Source organism: Felis catus, chromosome B1 (assembly GCF_018350175.1).
Source record: "Felis catus isolate Fca126 chromosome B1, F.catus_Fca126_mat1.0, whole genome shotgun sequence".
Lineage (NCBI taxonomy): Eukaryota > Metazoa > Chordata > Mammalia > Carnivora > Felidae > Felis > Felis catus.
In genome coordinates, this window is record NC_058371.1 from 77,758,604 (window position 1) to 77,777,374 (window position 18,771).

The window sequence follows — 18,771 nt, forward strand, 5'->3', positions numbered from 1 at the left end:
AGTTTACTTTGTCTCATATGCATGGGTATTCTTGATTCCACCAGTGTCTGCTGAGGGATGTAGCAGTGAGCAAGGAAGAAACTGACTACATAGAATCAGTACCTGGGGGGAAAAATGGCTGAGCCTGATTAAAAGGGAAGCCCCTGTGAAGGTGTGATTCCTGCATGGAATCAGAACGAAAATGTCTGAGGAGCAACAAGCAGAATCATGGGAGGAAAAACACACATAAATTTCCATCTCTAAATCACAGTAATCCTGCCCGCAAGCAAAATAAATGAATATCTCAAGCAGGGAAATTCAGATTTTCAATTAGTTTTTCATGGAAAAACTCACAGAGGGAGAGTGTGGAGGCAGAAACAAGGAGAAAGGGGGCTATAAAGTCCCTCTCTGTCTCCTGCAGGTTGCTCTGAAGACCATCCACGTTTCCTGACTTTCTAATAGAATTTGACCTGCCACTGTCTGACCATCACTCTTTGTGCCTGCCTGAGGGTCTCTGAATTCCTAGAAATGACAGTCCCTAAAACATATACGTGGTTGGGGCTAAAAGATTGAGAGTAATATCAGAAAATGATTTTAGAATCACCTGAATTCTATTCTAGGGACAAGTAATCTATGAACAGGCACCAGTCTTCATTGTCTGCCCTTTTTGAGCAGAGATGAGAGAGACCGATGGCAGTGGGTGGAGGCAACTCTCCTCCAGGACTGACTAAAGTTTGGGCCAGGAGCAGAGGGTCACCCCAAGAGAAATAAGCAAATTACTGTATTCGGAGAGTAGACAACTCATGTTCCCTATTTTTTAGATAAGCTCATGAAAAATTGACAATTCTGGTCACTGTGCCACAGAAAAATCAGCCCCTATTACACCTTTGGCATAAACTTCCTAGTCATTTCAGGCATCTTCAGGGTAAGTTTTTTCAGTGTCCTATGGATAAAATGCATAGGCACAATAAAAAGGAGTTTTAAATGTTTGTATGAAAGAGAATTCTCTGAAAGTGCATCGTAGATTACCTTGACCATAAAATCAGAATCAATGAAACTTGAACAAAAATAACATTTCCTTTCTACTTTTGTTTTTCTACTATGTAAAATGACAATTTCATTTTAATTCACAATAAATAAGTGCTCCTCCAAAATGTTTATATGTGAGGGAAAGAATAATTGTGGGTTTTTTTTTTTTTTGAACTGAATTTGAACTTAGATATTTCCAAGTTGTTTTGAGGAAAAGCTTTTGATAAATTGATACCAAGCAGCAGCAGCAGTAATAATAAAACCCATGTTTCCCTAGATATGACAAAATTGGCTGGGAGAATTTCTTTAGGGTCAAGGAGAGAAAATCCTACCAACCCATTATATCACTTGCACTGCTGGATAGGTACTAGTTAGAGAACTTCAGGTAGTAAATAAACTAAAGCAAATACCCCCAGAAACTTTAATCTTTTAAATATTTATTTATTTTTGAGAGAGAGAGAGAGAGAGAGAGAGACAGACAGACAGACAGACAGAGTGCAAGCAGAGGAGGGGCAGAGAGAGAGGGAGACACAGAATCCGAAGCAGGTTCCAGGCTCTGAGGTGCCAGCACAGAACCCAACATGGGGCTCGAACCCATGGACTGCGGGATCATGACCTGAGGCTGAGTCAGATGCTTAACTGACTGAGCCTACCCACAGAGACTTCAGATAGAATGTCGACCCCACCCTTTAATATGATCTACTTTGAGAGATTGCTATGCTACCGGGAACAGCCAAAAATAAGAGGCGACTTGGTTTTGGGAGCGTCTGGCAGGCTGACATCATGAGGAATGATCAAAATACAAAAGGAGTGTATAAAGAACAGAAGAAAATGCATTTCATTCAGATATTGAAACTAAACATTTTGTCTGAATTAAAGTGGTGTTATTTTCCACTTCAGGAGATTGCATCTTATTTTTAAAAGTCCCCGAAACCCTGGTCTGATTTTTGAAGTGTACAGGTTTTACAAATATGCAGCGCTAATCCCTTGGGAAGATTTGGAAATGAAGTATTAAATAGTATTAAGCCAAGGGGCGCCTGGCAGTATCAGTCAGAAAAGCATGTGACTCTTGATCTAGGAGTTGTGAGTTCGGGCCCCACATTGGGTGTAGAGATTACTTAAAAATTTTAAATAGTATTGAGACTATATTATTCATGGAAATGTAGTGCATCCCTGTTCTTAAAAATCTTTGTTTTTTAAAATCCCACTCTGAATTTAAATGCATTGTTTTCAAACTGAACAGACCTCATGTAGGGGATTAAAGGAGGCCACAAACTTATTTCACTCGTTACCCACATTGCTTTCAAATCTGGCATGCAGAGCACGAGGGCATCACATGTTTCTACTTCAAGGCTGCACGTACAGGAAACGAAAGCCCTCAACACAGCTTGGTAGCAGAGGATCCAAATCAGGGTAAATTGTGAAAATTATAACGAAATTGCAAAGCGTTTGGACAAAGAGGCATGCTAGTCTAATCGGGAAAACAGTGATATTTACTTTCTGATAATGCAGGTTGGAAGAAGAATTGGGGGAGGGAAACATCACAAATCTCTTTTAATATATTTCTGAACTTGGCAACCTCAACTGGTTTTGTCACATATTTGCAGCTTGAAAAGTATTTGGCTTTTACAACAGCCAAAATAAGTACCCTTTAATCACTTTCAACCTATGAACAGATGGGCAAGCAGTGCTTTTATAAATGGAGCATACAAAATACTTCAATATCAGCCAAAACTAATTAGTAGCAATATCTGAACCAAACTCTAAAACTGATTTAGTGTTTAATATATATTACCATATAAGCATTAGTAGTTGAAAGGAAATTCCCTGTTCAAATGTTTGCCAAGCTCAGTATCTAATGTTCAGACATGATTAACTTACTAATTAACTTATTGTATCTTTTCTCACATGTAATCTTGCTTAATGATTTCTTCTCTCACTGAAAACTACTCGATTTCATACCGTGATCATAGATTTGTCAAACTTCAAATGAAAAAGTCAAAATCAGCTATTCAAGCCATCCCTGGTCTTTCTTTCAATCTTTCTTAGGGTGACTTTAGCAGGAGGTGGCTTGAGGACAAAGCAGTTGGTCTCTTCAATGAGGAAAACTGTTTTTATATCTAGCCTCTAATGACTTACATATTTATCTCATAAAGATTTTCCAGAAGAATTTTATAGAGACTCTTTAGTGGCTAAGAATCTGTAAAAATGAGAATTCTCTCCATATCAGAATTGTGTTAAGACATTGTGAAAGAAGATAAATTTTTAAATTTCATTTAGACGGTAAGCACAGGATAGTTCCTACTGATTCTCTAATAAGAGGTCACTTGGCCTCCATATATTTGGCAGTCACAATGCATCTCCCCTATCTTAGTATATGTTGTATGGCTGTATCTTTTCAGTACTGCTGTAACAAACAAAAGAAGAGAAACCTAGAGCCAGTCACCCAAATCATCCTAACAATTGAGGATTGGGGAAGTCAGGACATGATTTTGTTCTCTTTTGATTGTATTACATACAAGGCAAGGAGGACTTTGAATTCTGACTATGCTAATTACACCTTCATGATCTTTGGAAGTCACATAATTTCTCTTGCATCAATGGATGAAATCATAATAGTAACATTTATCCAATAAAATTATTATTTTTAACATTTTTATTAATTATTTTAAAGGGAGAGGGCACGAGTGAGTGCATAAGCGGGGCAGGGGCAGAGATAGAAAGAGAATCTTAAGCAGGATCCATGATCAGTGGAGGTGGGCTAGACCCCACGACACTGGGATCATGACCTGAACCAAAGTTCAGTTGCACGCTCAACTGAGTCACTCAGGCGCCCATCCAATAAAACTATTTTCAGGATTCAGGGAGAAAGTATATCTGAAACAAATGTTTAGTAAAATATTGCTGCTGCTGCTACTACTGCTATTAATGGATTTAATTATTATATATTTATTTTTTTTGTTGTACAATGCATATTAGTCTACATAAAATATAAAAATAGAGAACAAGAAATAAATACAGTTGACAATTGGACAACATGGAGATTAGGGTGCTGACTCTCCCGTAGAATAAAAATTTTGCATATAGCTTTTTGACTCAAAACTTAACTACTAATTTTCTGTTGACCAGAAGCCTTACTGGTAATAAAAAGTCAATTGACATATATTTTGTATGCTAAATGTATCATATACATTACAATATAGTAAGCTGGAAAAGTTGTTATTAAGCAAATCATAAGGGAAGAGAAAATACATATATAGTACTGTACTATATTGAAAAAATCCACATATAAGTAGACCTGCACAGTTCACACCCATGTTGTTCAATAGTCAGTTGTAACCATTTCTATCAAACCTAAGGTTTTCGGGGTGCCTGGGTGGCTCAGTTGGTTAATTGTCCGACTTCACCTCAGGTCACGATCTCATGGTCTGTGAGTTCGAGCCCCACGTCATGCTCTGGGCTGATGGCTCGGAGCCTGGAGCCTGCTTCCGATTCTGTGTCTCCCTCTCTCTCTGCCCCTCCCCCGTTTATGCTGTCTCTCTCTGTCTCAAAAATAAATAAACGTTAAAAAAAAGTTAAAAAAAATAAACCTAAGGTTTTCTTTACAACATACTGTTTAATCATGGATTTGCATTTTATTGGAGGAGTTAATGCATCAGAATCTATGAGGAAAGACCCTGAGAAGGAGTTCTTTGAAAATATTTCTTAGATGCCTCACTTGATTCAGAACCACCGCATTAATACAGTCACTAATAATATTTAGCATGTTTCTTTCTGGACTTATTTATATACATCATTTAGAAAATAATGTTGCAATCATATAGTGCATATAATTTAATGTCTTCATTCTCTTAATCCTTTTTTGGAATCGTAAGCACTTAAGTTATTACATAATGTTCATAAATATCATTTTTATGACCTCATAATTTATTGACTGGATATAATACAGTTTACTTAGATATTTGTTTCTGGATTTCTCCCATGATAAGCAAAACTATGATTGATATTTTTATACATATAACTATTTTAGAGATTAGTTTAGAGAGAACTATATGCATACTTTGTTTTGCTGTGCTTCACTTTATTGCATTTCACAGTAGCATTTTTTTTTTTTTTTTTGCAAAATGAGGGTTTGTGGCAACCATGTGTTGAGCAATTTTTCCAACAGCATTTGCTCACTTCATGTATCTGTGTCATATTTTGGTAATTTTTTCAATATTTCAAACTTCTTCATAATTATTGTATTTGTTATGGTTCTGTGGTCAGTGATTTTTGTTGTTCCTATTGTAATTGTTTTGGGGTGCCACAGAACACACCCAAAATCCATAAATGTGGTGTTCTGACTGCTCCACCAACTGGCTGTCCCCTGTGTCTCCTCTTGTCAGACCTGCCTGTTCCCTGAGACATAACAAGATTGAAATTAGATCATTTAATAAGTGAAAGGAAGTGTTGAACATCCCTCACTTTAGGTCAAAAGCTAGAAATGATTAAGCTTAGTGAGGAAGGCATGCCGAAAGCCCAGGTAACCTGAAAGCTCGGCCTCTTGTGCCAAACAGCCAAGTTGTGAGTGCAAAGGAAATGTTCTTAAAGGAGATGAAAAGTGCTACTCCAGCGAACACATCAATGGTAAGAAAGTGAAGCAGTCTTATTGCTGAGAGGGAGAAAGTTTGAGTGGTCTGAGTAGAAGATTAAGCCAGCTACAATATTCCCTTAAGCCAAAGCCTAACTAATCCAAAGCAAGGCCCTAACTCTCCTCAATTCTATGAGAGCTAAGAGAGGTGAGGAAGCTGCAGAAGAAAAGTTGGAAGCTAGCAGAGGTTGGTTCATGAGGTTTAAAGAAAGAAGCCATCTCACTGACATCAAAGGGCAAGGTGAGCCAGCAAGTGCTGATGATGGAGAAGCTGGAGCAAGTTCTCCAGAAGGTCTAGCTGAGACCGTTCATGAAGGTGGCCACATCAACCAACAGATTTTCATTGTAAATGAAGCAGCCTTGTATGGGAAGAAGATGCCATCTAGGACTTTCATAGCTGGAGAGGAGAAGTCAATGCCTGGCTTCAAAGCTTCAAAGGACAGGCTGACTCTTGTTAGGGGTGAATGCAGCTGGTGAGTTTAAGTTGAAGCCAATGATTCTTTACCATTCTTAAAATCTTAGAACCCTTAGTAATTATGTTAAATCTACTCTGCCTGTGCTCTATAAATGGAACAATAAACCTTGAATAACAGAACATCTGTTTGTAACATGGTTTACTAAATATTTTAAGCCCAGAGTTGAGATCTACTGCTCAGAATTAAAGATTCCTTTCAAGATATTCCTGTTCACTGACAATTTACCGGGTCACCCAAGAGCCCTGATGGAGATGGTCAATGAGATGAATGTTGTTTTCATGCCTGCTAACATGGTATCTCTTCTGTAGGCTATGGGTCATGGACTGATTTAGACTTTTAAGTGTTATTGTGTAAGAATTACATTTTGTAAGGCTAATGCTGCTGTAGATAGTGATTCCTTGGATGGATCTGGTAAAGTCAATTGAAAACGTTCAGGAGAGGATTCGCCATTCTAGGTGCCATTAACCATATTTGTGATATCATGGGAAGAAGTCAAAATAGTGACATAAATGGGTTAGAAGTTTATTCCAACCCTCATGGAAGATGTTAGGAATTCAAGACTTCAGAGAGGAGGAAGTAATTGCAGATGTGGTGAAAATAGCAAGGGAACTAGAATTAGAAGTGGAGCCTGAAGATGTGACTGAATTGCTGTGTTCTCACAATGAAACTTGAACCGATGAGGAATTGCTTCTTAAGGATGAGCAAAGAAAGTGGTTTCTTTTTTTTTGTTTAAAAAAACTCTAAATTTTATTTGAGAGAGAAAGAGCAGGCAGGGTAGAGGGGCAGAGGGAGGGAGGGAGGGAGGGAGGGAGAGAGAGAGAGAGAGAGAGAGAGAGAGAAAGAATCCCAAGCAGGCTCCACTCTGTCAGTGCAGAGCCCGACGCTGGACTCAGTCCCACAACTCTGGGATCATGAGCTGAGCCGAAATCAAGAGTCAGATGCTCAATCAACTAAGCCACCCTGATGCCCTAGAATGTTGTTTCTTAAAATGGAATCTAATCCTGGTGGACATATTGTGAAGATTGTTGAAATGACAAAGAATTTTAAATTAAGGTATGCACATTTTGTTTTAGACATAACACTATTGCACACTTAGTAGATAATGATATAGTTGAAATATAACTTTTATGTGCATCGGGAAACCAACAAATTCATTTGACTCATTTTATTGCAATATTCACATTGATATTCACTGTTGTGCAGTGGTCTCGAATTGAACCTGCTAATATCTCCAAAATATGTAGGCAGGCTCTGAATGGCTGAAAATATACTTTTTGGGAGACATTTAAAACAATAGGATGTCTAAGAATTTTGAGTTTTGAGCCAGCAGGCTTGTGAGCTAATGATCCTACCCTGATATAAGAACAATGCAGGGGCCAATATACAAAAAACCATCTTTGGTTCAGTTATATAACTATGCCAAACATACTTTACCATTTCTAGCATCCCTCCTTTTATATAGTGAAGAAGAAAATCTTTGGTGTGGTCCTGCAGCCATCTGGGACACCCAGAAGATAGCTTAAAATATATAATAATAGTTTATTTTTACGTTTGGAGTTTGAACTTGGAGAAACAATATTGGAAAGAATTGTTAGAGGAGCCAAGATTATGAGCAATTCATTGGTTCCTTTAGAGTAAAACAATAGTAACACAGCCACCGTAACATTAAATATTAGGAATACCAGATTTTGCAAGCAGTAGATCACAAAGAAAAAAAAAGATAATTACGATAGAATATTTTTGTGATATAAGTAACTTTTATTTTCCAGGCACACTATATTGAAGGCATTAAATGGTTTTTCCATTGTTAAATTAAGAGCAGAATGGATTCAAAACTCAGTCTGTCAATGCAACAGAAAGTAAATCAAATTCCAATCTTATTCTTTTTGTATACCACTTAAATAACATTTTATAGTCAAGGATTCACAAGCATTTCTCTTTTTTATGATTAAACTTACCAAAATTGACTTGGTAAAAATTTGATATATTTTATGGCTTTTCAAATCCATTATTTGTTAATATAATTCACTTTACATCAAGCCTTCTATAAATTATACTTCAACTTCAAATTTCCCTTTCTATTATTTTTAGCATTCCAGTTATTTAGAGATGTACTATTGATCAAAGTCTGTATGTCTAAAGCCTAAGATAAAACTTATTTCTTGTTAAGTTGATAAAAACAGACAAAACATATCCATCATTCTGTGCACGTTTGCATTTCTTCATAATTATTTTACTTAATATAGTTCTAATCACTCATTTTAACTATAGCTTTTAACCAAAATAACTAATTTCAGTTTCAGTTCTCTCTCTTACACACACACACACACACACACACACACACACACACACACACACACACTTTTGAGGGGGTAACTAAGACCTCTGTGACATTCAAGGCAACTTTAGAGACCAGCAGAATACTCGTGCTTCAACAGTACACATCACACATCAATTTACAATCACACATACCCCTTTAAGATTTATTTATCTCTTCCTGTTGGAACATGGAACTTAGGGTATACACTTGGCACACTTGGGTATTCCTATGACAATTCTCTTAATTCTTCTGACAGAAAGGAGAAAAGCTAGGAAATCATAATTCTCTAGATTTCACAGTAGGTCTTTAAACTCTGGATAAGCCAGAACCAATCATTAACATTTTGTCTACATCACTAGTTTTTTTCATACATTGGGGTCATTCATCAAAATTGCTATATCAACCAAGCAAAAATCCTCTTATAAGGCAGAGCTCTCTTTTCTAAGCTGTTCAAAATCAATATTAATTTAAAGAAAAAAAACCCTGAACAATATACTTCCTTTTCTTTGCCTTTTAGTGTAGTTTTGTCTAAATAAGATATTTCTTCAGAACACAAAATGATATAGTATTGACTCATTAATCTAAAAAAAGTTTTCTCAAGAAAGAGAATGAGAGAAAGGACCAGCCATAGATACAAAAGAACTACAGTTACAAGAACGTTGTACAAAGCTAACTTCTTTTCTTTTGCAAGGAGAGTGAGAACTTTTTTTTTCATTTATACACACAAGCACAAAGAGAATAAACAGCCTTAGTTCTACATCCTTAGCTATAGGTGAAAAGTAGATATGGAACCCAGTTTTCTGTGCCTGAACAAATTTCATTTGTCAGTTGTGGCTTCTTGGGAATAGGAATGTCACGGAGTCAAAGAAGATACTTGTTATGACAGTCTCTTGATAGGGAGCTGATCTCCATTCTAGTTGGCACAAAATTGCCTCTTAAATGTTTTTAGCTATACTGGTGTTCAAACTACATGTAATACAAGGCGTATCATAAACTTTAAGACTAACATAAAAGAATAAATGAAAAAGACTGAGCTGTCATCTACCATCTACGACCCGACAGAGACTAGATGTCTGCGTGAAATAATCAAAATCAGACTCCCAACATTTCAGTTACCACGGGAAGAACAATAATGTCCATTGTACAAAATAGAACAGGACTCCTCATGAATCAGCATAATGCAGACATCAAAATAAACTCCAGAGGAAAGAAAATGCAGAAACAGAGCCATGATATTCACTGTGGGAATCAAGAAAGTTGGGCTCAGGATCCAGATATCTATATACAGTGTACTTTTTAGGGCCAAGACTCAGTTCTGTCTGGTGTATGAATCAACCTGGGCAACTCATTGGAATTTCAGCTGTGAAACATGCAGAAACCAAAGTAATGAAGAGGAAAAAAAAGATTTTTATATGCTAAAAATTGCAGGGAAACTATACTTTGAACTTTGGAAGACTTTGAAAAAACTAACTGCCACATAAAGAATACACCATATATAAATGAAAAAAAACAGACACGAGATTACAGTCTGTCCATGGTAGAAAGTCTGCAGTTTTCTCACAAATTTTCATTACTGCAAGGCCCATCCACATCAGTATGTCAGGGTTTATAATGGTTTCCATTATGGTCACTTGCTTCTGTGATCCTATAGTCCATGACGTTACCACTACACTACCATGCCTTTTGATAGAGAGCATTTGGAAAATAAAATCATTTTTCAGATTGTGTCTGATAAGCAGCATATCAGTGCCAAATAATTTTAAGTAGTCTTTATTTTGACTAACTATATGACTAACTCTGTTATATGAAAACATTTTGTTCCTCAAATGTTATATCTCTTTTTTGAATAGTTATGGATAAGCTTTGACAAATTTGCTTTCTTTTGGATTTGCTTTCTTTAGAAGGTTAATTTTGTACATATTACGTTGACTCTGGCATATTGAAACTTATTTGGAGAACCCTGTTGACGTGTTCAGGTGATCTGTATGAAATTTATGTACAAATAATAATACATTTCCTATTTCAGTATATTTATCATTGAAATGAATTTAAGACTTTTCAGAAGTGATTATTTTTCTTATTAACTACACTAAGAAAGTTTTATATTTTATTTTTAGGTCAAAATCTATTCTAACTAAAAGTGGTAAACTTGACAATAAAGTTAAAAGAATTGGACCACACATAGAAATCTTCCAAGTGTTCCGGGAAAGGAACAAATTCATAAATACCAAAAAAATAGTGAAAATGATCACCATCATGCAGGCCTATGTCAGAGGGTGGCTGGAACGCAGAAGATACCAGAGAATAATGATCAAGGTAAAGCATATGTTAAATATAATGTGTGTAAATTTTCTTGTGTAGATTTTGAATAGTCACCTCGTCAATATATCTATGATTTTCTAAATAAAATTCTGACTGCATTCTTTGCATTGAAAAAAATGGTATGAATAATCTATTCTGCTGACAGTTTCAGATTTTGTCAAACTGGAGAATCTAAGCAAAAGGACTAGTTTATCCTTAACCCAGTATTTTGGGGCCACTTTTATGCTAAGGCCAGGACTGTCTATCTTTGTTCTAATTTTGTTTCTCCTTTTTGCTGTTTATTCTCTGCATAAAGCAACTTTCTTTCACTTCCCACACCCCTCGATACAGTTGTATTGCATATACATTCAACTCAAAAAGAACTATACATACAACACACATGTACACACACACCTCTGAGAAACTTTTATAAGCAGCAGTCCTGACTTTCAAAACAAATATTTAGAACTTATTTTGTCTGGGACAATGCAGAAGACCCTGATTGGATGGATCTTGGCAGACTTCTGAGAGGATCCTAAAATATCCTCACCTTGAGGGCTAAAGTTTTACCACTCACAAGGAATTTGTGAAGCCAACTACAAATAGAAGAATAGGTCAGGAGTGCCCTCTTAAATTCCTAGCACTTCTGGGAGGAGCCTTCTTGAATGGCCTTGTGGTGGACACTCCAAATGCATTTCTCTGAGAACTCACTGATGCTGTTAGAAGGCAATCTATCTGCCTATCTCTGTGTGTGTGTGTGTGTGTGTGTGTGTGTGTGTACCCATAATACATGTATGTAGTCCTGATGATTAAATGTGATAATACATGTAAAAATTTAACAAAAAGGTAAAATTTCCATATAATTAATATTTCAATATTTCATTAATTCTGTGAGGTAACAGTTTTATCCATTTTATAAGTGAAGAAACTGAAGCTCAGAGAAATAAAGCTGGTTGCTCAAAGTAACACTGCTGGTAAGTGACAGAGGTAGAACTCAAACTCATGTCTGTCTGACTCCAAAGCCAATCTTATTCTATATATCATATCATCTACTGAACTATTATGGCTGATTCGTCCCTAATCTGATCTAAAGCCATATCGAGACCTATCTCTCTAACTCAAAATTCAGGCATTAAATTGCCCACTTGAAAGGTCCATAATTAAATCAAACTTCACATAGCCTTAAATGAATTTGTTTTCATACTTCACAAAGCTCTTCCTTTCCTTTATTGTTTTAAACTTTATTGAGGAATAATTGACATATAACATTATAGTGCTTTCAGGTGTACAGCATAATGATTTGGTATTTGATTACGTTGCAAAATGATCACCACAATAAGCCTAGTACCATCCATCACCATATGAAGTTAACTTTCAGGATTTATTCTCTTGGCAACTTTCAAGTGTGCTCTATGATATTATTGAGTGTGGGCTATTATAGTCACCATGTCTTATTTATTTTATAACTTGAAGTTTTTACCTCACTTCCTTTACCTGTTTCATCTACTCCCTAGTTCTCCTCTGGCAACCACTTCTCTTCTCTTAATCTATGGTTTTGTTTTTATTTTGTTTGTTCATTTGTTTTTTAAATTTCACATGTACGTGAAATCCTATGGTATTATCTTTCTCTGACTTACTTCACTTAGCATAATTCCTATGTTATCCATCCATGTTACCACAAATGGCAAAATTTCATTCTTTTTTTAAATTGAATACAATATTTGCCTTTCTTTGACTGACTTATTTCACATAGCATAATACTCTCTAGGTCCATCCATGTTGTTGAAAATGGCAAGACTTTATTCTTTTTTATATCTGAATAATAATCCATTGTGTGTGTGTGTGTGTGTGCACACACATATACATCTATTAATGGGAATTTAGGTTGCTTCCATATCTTGGCTATTGTAAATAGAGCTGCAATGAACAGAGAGGTGCAACAGTGGAATTGTTGGATTGTATAGTAGTTATGTTTTTAATTTTTTGAGGAACATCCATACTATTTTCCACAGTAGCCATACCAATTTACATTCCTACCAATAATGCACAAGGGTTCCCTTTTCTCCACATCCTCACTGACACTTGTTATTCCTTATCTTTTTGATAGTAGCCATTCTGACATGTGTGAGGTGATATCTCATTGTGGTTTTGATTTGTATTTCCCTGGTGATGAGTGCTGTTGAGCATCTTTTCATGTACCTATTGGCCATCTGTATGTCTTCTTTGGGAAAATATCTATTCAGGTGCTCTGACCATATTTTAATTGGATTTTTTTATACTGAGTTGTATGAGTTGTTTATATATTTTGGGTGTTAACCCCTTATCTGATACGTCATTTGCAAACAATTTCTCCGATTCATTAGGTTGCTTTTTCATTTTGTTGATCTTTTCCTTTGCTGTGAAGAAGTTTTTTAGTTTGAGGTAGACCCATTTGTTTATTTTGGCTTTTGTTGTCATTGTCTGAGGAGACAGATCTAAAAAATATTGCTAAGACCAATATTCAAGAGCTTACTACCTGTGTGTTCACCTAGGAATTTTATGTTTTCAGGTTTCACTTAAGTCAATAATACATTTTGAATTTATTTTTGTTTATGGTGTAAGAAAATGAACCAGTTTCATTCTTTTGCATGTAGCTGTTCAGTGTTCACATCATTTACTGAAGAGACTGTCTTTTTTTTCATTGTATATTCTTATCTCCATTATCATAGATTACTTGACCATGTAAGTGGGTTTATTTCTGGGCTGCCTATTCTATTCTTTTGATCTTTGTATTTGTTTTGATCAGTGAAGCTTTGTAGCATAGTTTGAAATCCTGGAGCATGATACTCCAACTTTGTTCTTCTTTCACAGGATTGTTTTGGTTATACAGAGTTGTTTGTGTTCCATACAGATTTTAGGATTATTTGTTCTAGTTCTGTGAAAAATGCTATTTGTATTTTGATAGGGATTATAATGAATTTGTAGATTACTTTGGGTATTATGGACATCTTAACAATATTAATTCTTACAATCCATGAGCATAGTATATATTTGCATTTATTTGTGTCATCTTCAGTTTCTTTCATCAATGTCTTACAGTTTTCAAGGTACAGTTATTTCACTTCCTTGGTTAAACTTATTTATATGTGAAATCTGGAAGAAATGGATAAATTCCTAGGAACATATAAAACCAAAACTCAAACAGGAAGAAATAGAAAATTTTAACAGACTTATAACCAGTAAAGAAATTGAATCAGTAACCAAAAGTCTCCCAACAGATAAGAGTCCAGTGCCAGATGGTTTCCTGGGGGGATTACCAAATATTTAAAGAAGAGCTAATACTTATTCTTTTGAAACTGTTCCAAAAAATAGAAATGGAAGGAAAACCTCCAAACTTATTCTATGAGGCCAGCATTACCTTGATTCCAAAACCAGTAAAGACCCATCCTAAAAAGGAGAATTACAGACCAATATTCCTGATGAACATGAATGCAAAAATTCTCAACAAAATACTAGCAAATTGAATCCAACAGTATAGTAAAAGACATATTAACTGTGATCAAGTGGGATTTATTTCTGGGCTGCAGTGGTGTTTTAATATTCAGAAGTCAATCAATGTGATACTCCACATTAATAAAGTAAAAGGTATGAACCATAAGATCCTCTCAGAAGATGCAGAAAAAAGCATTTGACAAAATACAGCATCCTTTCTTGATAAAAACCCTCAAGAAAGTAGAGATAGAACATCATAAAGGCCATACACGAAAGACCCACGGCTAGTATCATCCTTAATAGGGAAAAACTAGAGCTTTTTCCCTAAGGTCAGGAACACAATAGGGATGTCCAGTTTCACCACTGTTGTTCCACATAGTACTGGAAGTCCAAGCCTCAGCAATTAGGTAACAAAAAGAAATAAAAGGAATCCAAATTGGCAAGGAAGTCGAACTTTCACTTTACAGATGACATGATACTCTGCGTGGAAAACCCAAAAAACAACACCAAAAAAATTGCTAGAACTGATACATGAATTCAGTCAAGTCACAGGATATAAAATTAATATAAATAAATCAGCTGCCTTTCCAGATACAATAATGAAGTAGCAGAAAGAGAAATCAAAGAATCGATCCTATTTACAACTGCACCAGAAACCATAAGATAACTAGGAATAAACCTACCCAAAGAGGTAAAAGATCTATACTCTCAAAACTATAGAACACTTATGAAAGATATTGAAGAAGACATAAAGAAATGGTAAAACATTCCATACTCATGAATTGCAAGAACAAATATTGTTAAAATTTCTATACTACCCAAAGCAGTCTACAAATTCAGTGCAATCCCTATCAAAATCACCAGCATTTTTCATAGAGCTAGAACAAAGAGTTCTAAAATTTGTATGGAACCAGGAAAGACCCTGAATAACCAAAGTAATGTTTAAAAAGGAAAGCAAAGTAAGAGGCATTACAATTCCAGACTTTGAGCTGTATTACAAAGCTGTAATCATCAAGACAGTATGGTACTGGCACAAAAACAGACACATACATCAATGGAACAGAATGGAGTACCCAGAAATGGACCTACAACTATATGGTCAACTAGTCTTAAACAAAGCAGGAAAGAATATCCAGTGGAAAAAAGACAGTGTTGGGAAAACTGGAGACATGCAGAAGAATGAAACTGGACCACTCTCTCATACCATACACAAAAATAAATTCAAAATGGATGAAAGACCTAAATGTGAGACAGGAAACCATCAAAATCCTAGAGGAGAACACAGGCAGAAACCTATTTGATGTCAGCCATAACAACTTCTTACTAGACACGTCTCCAGAGGCAAGGGAAACAAAAGCAAACATGAACTATTGGGACCTCACCAAGATAAAATGACACTTCTGCACAGCAAAGAAAATAATCAACAAAACTAAAAGGCAGCCTGAAGAATGGGAGAAGATATTTGCAAATGACATACCAGATAAAGGGCTAATATCCAAAATCTATAAAGAACTTATCAAACTCAACACCCAAAAACCAAATAATCCAGTCAAGAAATGGGCAGAAGACACGAGTAGATACTTCTCCATAGAAGACACACAAATGGCGAACAACCACATGAAAAAATGCTCAACATCACTCACCATTAGGGAAATACAAATCAAAACCACAATGAGATACCACCCCACACCTGTCAAAATGGCTAAAATGAACAACTAAGGAAACAAAAGATATTGGTGAGGATGTGGGAGAAAGGGGAAAGGAGAACCGTCTTGCATTTTTGGTGGGAATACAAACTGGAGCAGCCACTCTGGAAAACAGTGTGCAGGGTCATTAGAAAGTTAAAGATAGAACTACCCTATGACCTAGCAGTTATAATACTAGGTATTTACCCAAAGGATACAAAAATGCTGATTCAAAGAGGCACATGCACCCAAGAGGCTATCAACAATAGCCAAACTGTGGAAAGAGCCTAAATGTCCATTGATTGATGAATGAATAAAGAGGAAATGGTATATATATACAATGGAGTATTTAAAAAAAATTTTTTTTAATTGTTCTTGAGAGAGACAGAGAGTGACAGCGTGGGAAGAGCAGAGAGAGAAGGAGACACAGAATCTAAAGTAGGCTCCAGGCTCTGAGCTGTCAGCACAGAGCCTGACATGGGGCTCAAACTCATGAACCATGAGATCATGACCTGAGCCGAAGTCAGACACGTAACCGACTGAGCCAGCCAGATGCCCCTATACAATGGAGTAGTATTCAGCCATTAAAAACAATGAAATCTTGCCATTTATAATGACATTAATGAAACTAGAGTATATTATGCTAAGTGAAGTAAGCCAGTCAGAGAAAGACAAATACCATATGAGTTCACTCATACATGTAATTTAAGAAGCAGAACAGATAAACATAGGGGAAGGGAAGGAAAAGTAAAATAAAATAAAAACATAGAGGGAGCCAAACCATAAGAGACTCTTAACTATGGAGAACAAACTAAGGGTTGCTGGGGGGAAATGTGTGTGTGTGGGGGGGATGGCCTAAACGGGTGATGGGCATTAAGAAGGGCACTTGTTGTGATGAGCACTAGCTGTTATATGTAAGTGATTAATCACTAAATTCCATTCCTGAAACCAGTACTACACTATATGTTAACTAACTAATTTAAATAAAATCTGGGGAATAAAAGATTATTTCTAGGTATTTTATTCTCTCGGATGTACTTATAAATAAGATTGGTTTCTTAATTTCTTTTTCTGATAGCTTGTTATAACTATAAAGAAAAACAACATATTTCTATATACTGATTTTGTAGCCTGCAACTTTACTGAATTCATTTATTAAATCTAATAGTATTTTGGTAGAGTATTTATGTTTTTATTTTCTTTTTTAAAAAATTTTAATGTTTATTTTTGAATGAGAGAAAGCACAAACAGGGGGAAGGGCAGAGAGAGAGGGAGACAGACTCTGAAGCAGGCTCCAGGCTCTTGAGCTGTCAGCTCAAAGCCCAGTGCAGGGCTTGAACTCACAAACCATGAGATCATGACCTGAGCTGAAGTTGGACACAATGGACTAAGCCACCCAGGTGCCCCAATGGTTTTCTATATATAGTATCATGTCATCTGCAAATGGTAACAATTTTACTTCTTCTTTTCCAATTTGTAAGCCTTTTATTTCCTTTTTTTTTCTTTCCCCTAATTGCCATGACTACGACTTCTGATACAGTGTTGAATAAAAGTGGTGAGAGTGGGCCTCTTTCCCTGTTCCTGATCTTCCAGGAAAGCTTTTGGCTTTTCACTGTTGAGCATATTTTAGCTATAGGTTTGTTATATATGACCTTCTTATGCTGAGGTATGGATCCTTTATACCCACTTTACTGAGAGTTTTTTTTTATCATAAATGGACATTGAATGTTATCAAATGCTTCTACATCTACTGAAATGATCATATGAATTTTATCCTTCATTTTGTTAATGTGGTGCAACAGGTTGATTTATTTATGGGTGTTGAAACATTCTTGTATTCCTGGAATAAATTTCACTTGATCATGGTATATGATCATCTTAATGTATTGTTGAATTCAGTGCTAATATTTTGAGAATTTTGGCATTTATGTTCTTTAGGGACAGTGGCCTGTGATTTCTTTTTCTTTCTTTCTTTCTTTCTTTCTTTCTTTCTTTCTTTCTTTCTTTCTTTCTTTCTTTCTTTCTTCTCTCTCTTTCTCTCTCTCTCTCTTCTTTCTTTGTTTCTTCTTTCTCTTTCTTTCTTTCTTTCTTTCTTTCTTTCTTTCTTTCTTTCTTTCTTTCTTCTCTCCATCTATCTTTTCTTCTCCTCTTTTCTTTTCTATTCTTTTCTTTTTTTTTTTTCCTCTTTCTTTACTTTCTCTGGTTTTGGCATCAGGGTAGTACTCATTTCATAAAGTGAGTTTGAAAGTGTTCATTCCTTTAATTTTCTGGAAGAGTTTGAGAAGTATAGGTATTAAATCTTCTCTGAATGTTTGGTAGAATTCACCAGTAAAGCTATCTAGTCTTGGACTTTTTTGGGAGGTTTTTGACTACTAATTCAATATCCTCACTATTAACTGATATATTCATATTTTCTGTATTTTCCTGATTCACTCTGGAAAGAATGTATGTTTGTAGGAATTTATCCACTTCTTCTAGTTTGTCCAGTTTGTTGGCATATAATTATTCACAATAGTCTTATTCTTGGTATTTTTTGTGGTATCAGTTGTAAGTTTTTTTCATTTCTGATTTTATTTGAGTTTTCTTTTTTTTTTCCTCATGGTAAGTCTAGCTAAATGTTTGTCAATTTTTGTTTATCTTTTTAAAGAACCAGCTCTTACTTTTATTGATCTTTTATATTATCTTTTTAGTATCTATTTTACTTATATCTGCTCTGATCTTTATTATTTCCTTCTTTCTACTAACTTTAGACTTCAATTTTTCTTCTTTTATTCCTTTAGGTGCAAAATTAAATAGTTTATTTGAGATTTTTCTTGTTTTTTTGTGTTGTCTTGTTTTGTTTTTTGGTTTTTGGTTTTTGTTGAGGTAGGCCTGTACTGC

The 18,771-nt window shown here is 35.5% G+C and overlaps 1 protein-coding gene across 21 annotated transcripts in view; it reads left to right on the plus strand.

The window, feature by feature from the left end:
* The window catches only part of IQCM (IQ motif containing M), a 674,133-nt gene that overhangs the window by 267,160 nt on the left and 388,202 nt on the right, over positions 1 to 18,771 (plus strand). For all 21 annotated transcript variants that reach the window (XM_045056876.1, XM_045056875.1, XM_045056873.1 and 18 more), the window contains one exon: positions 10,552 to 10,750. In XM_045056876.1, coding sequence (XP_044912811.1) covers positions 10,552 to 10,750 — 199 coding nt within the window. The remainder of the gene's footprint in view (positions 1 to 10,551; positions 10,751 to 18,771) is intronic.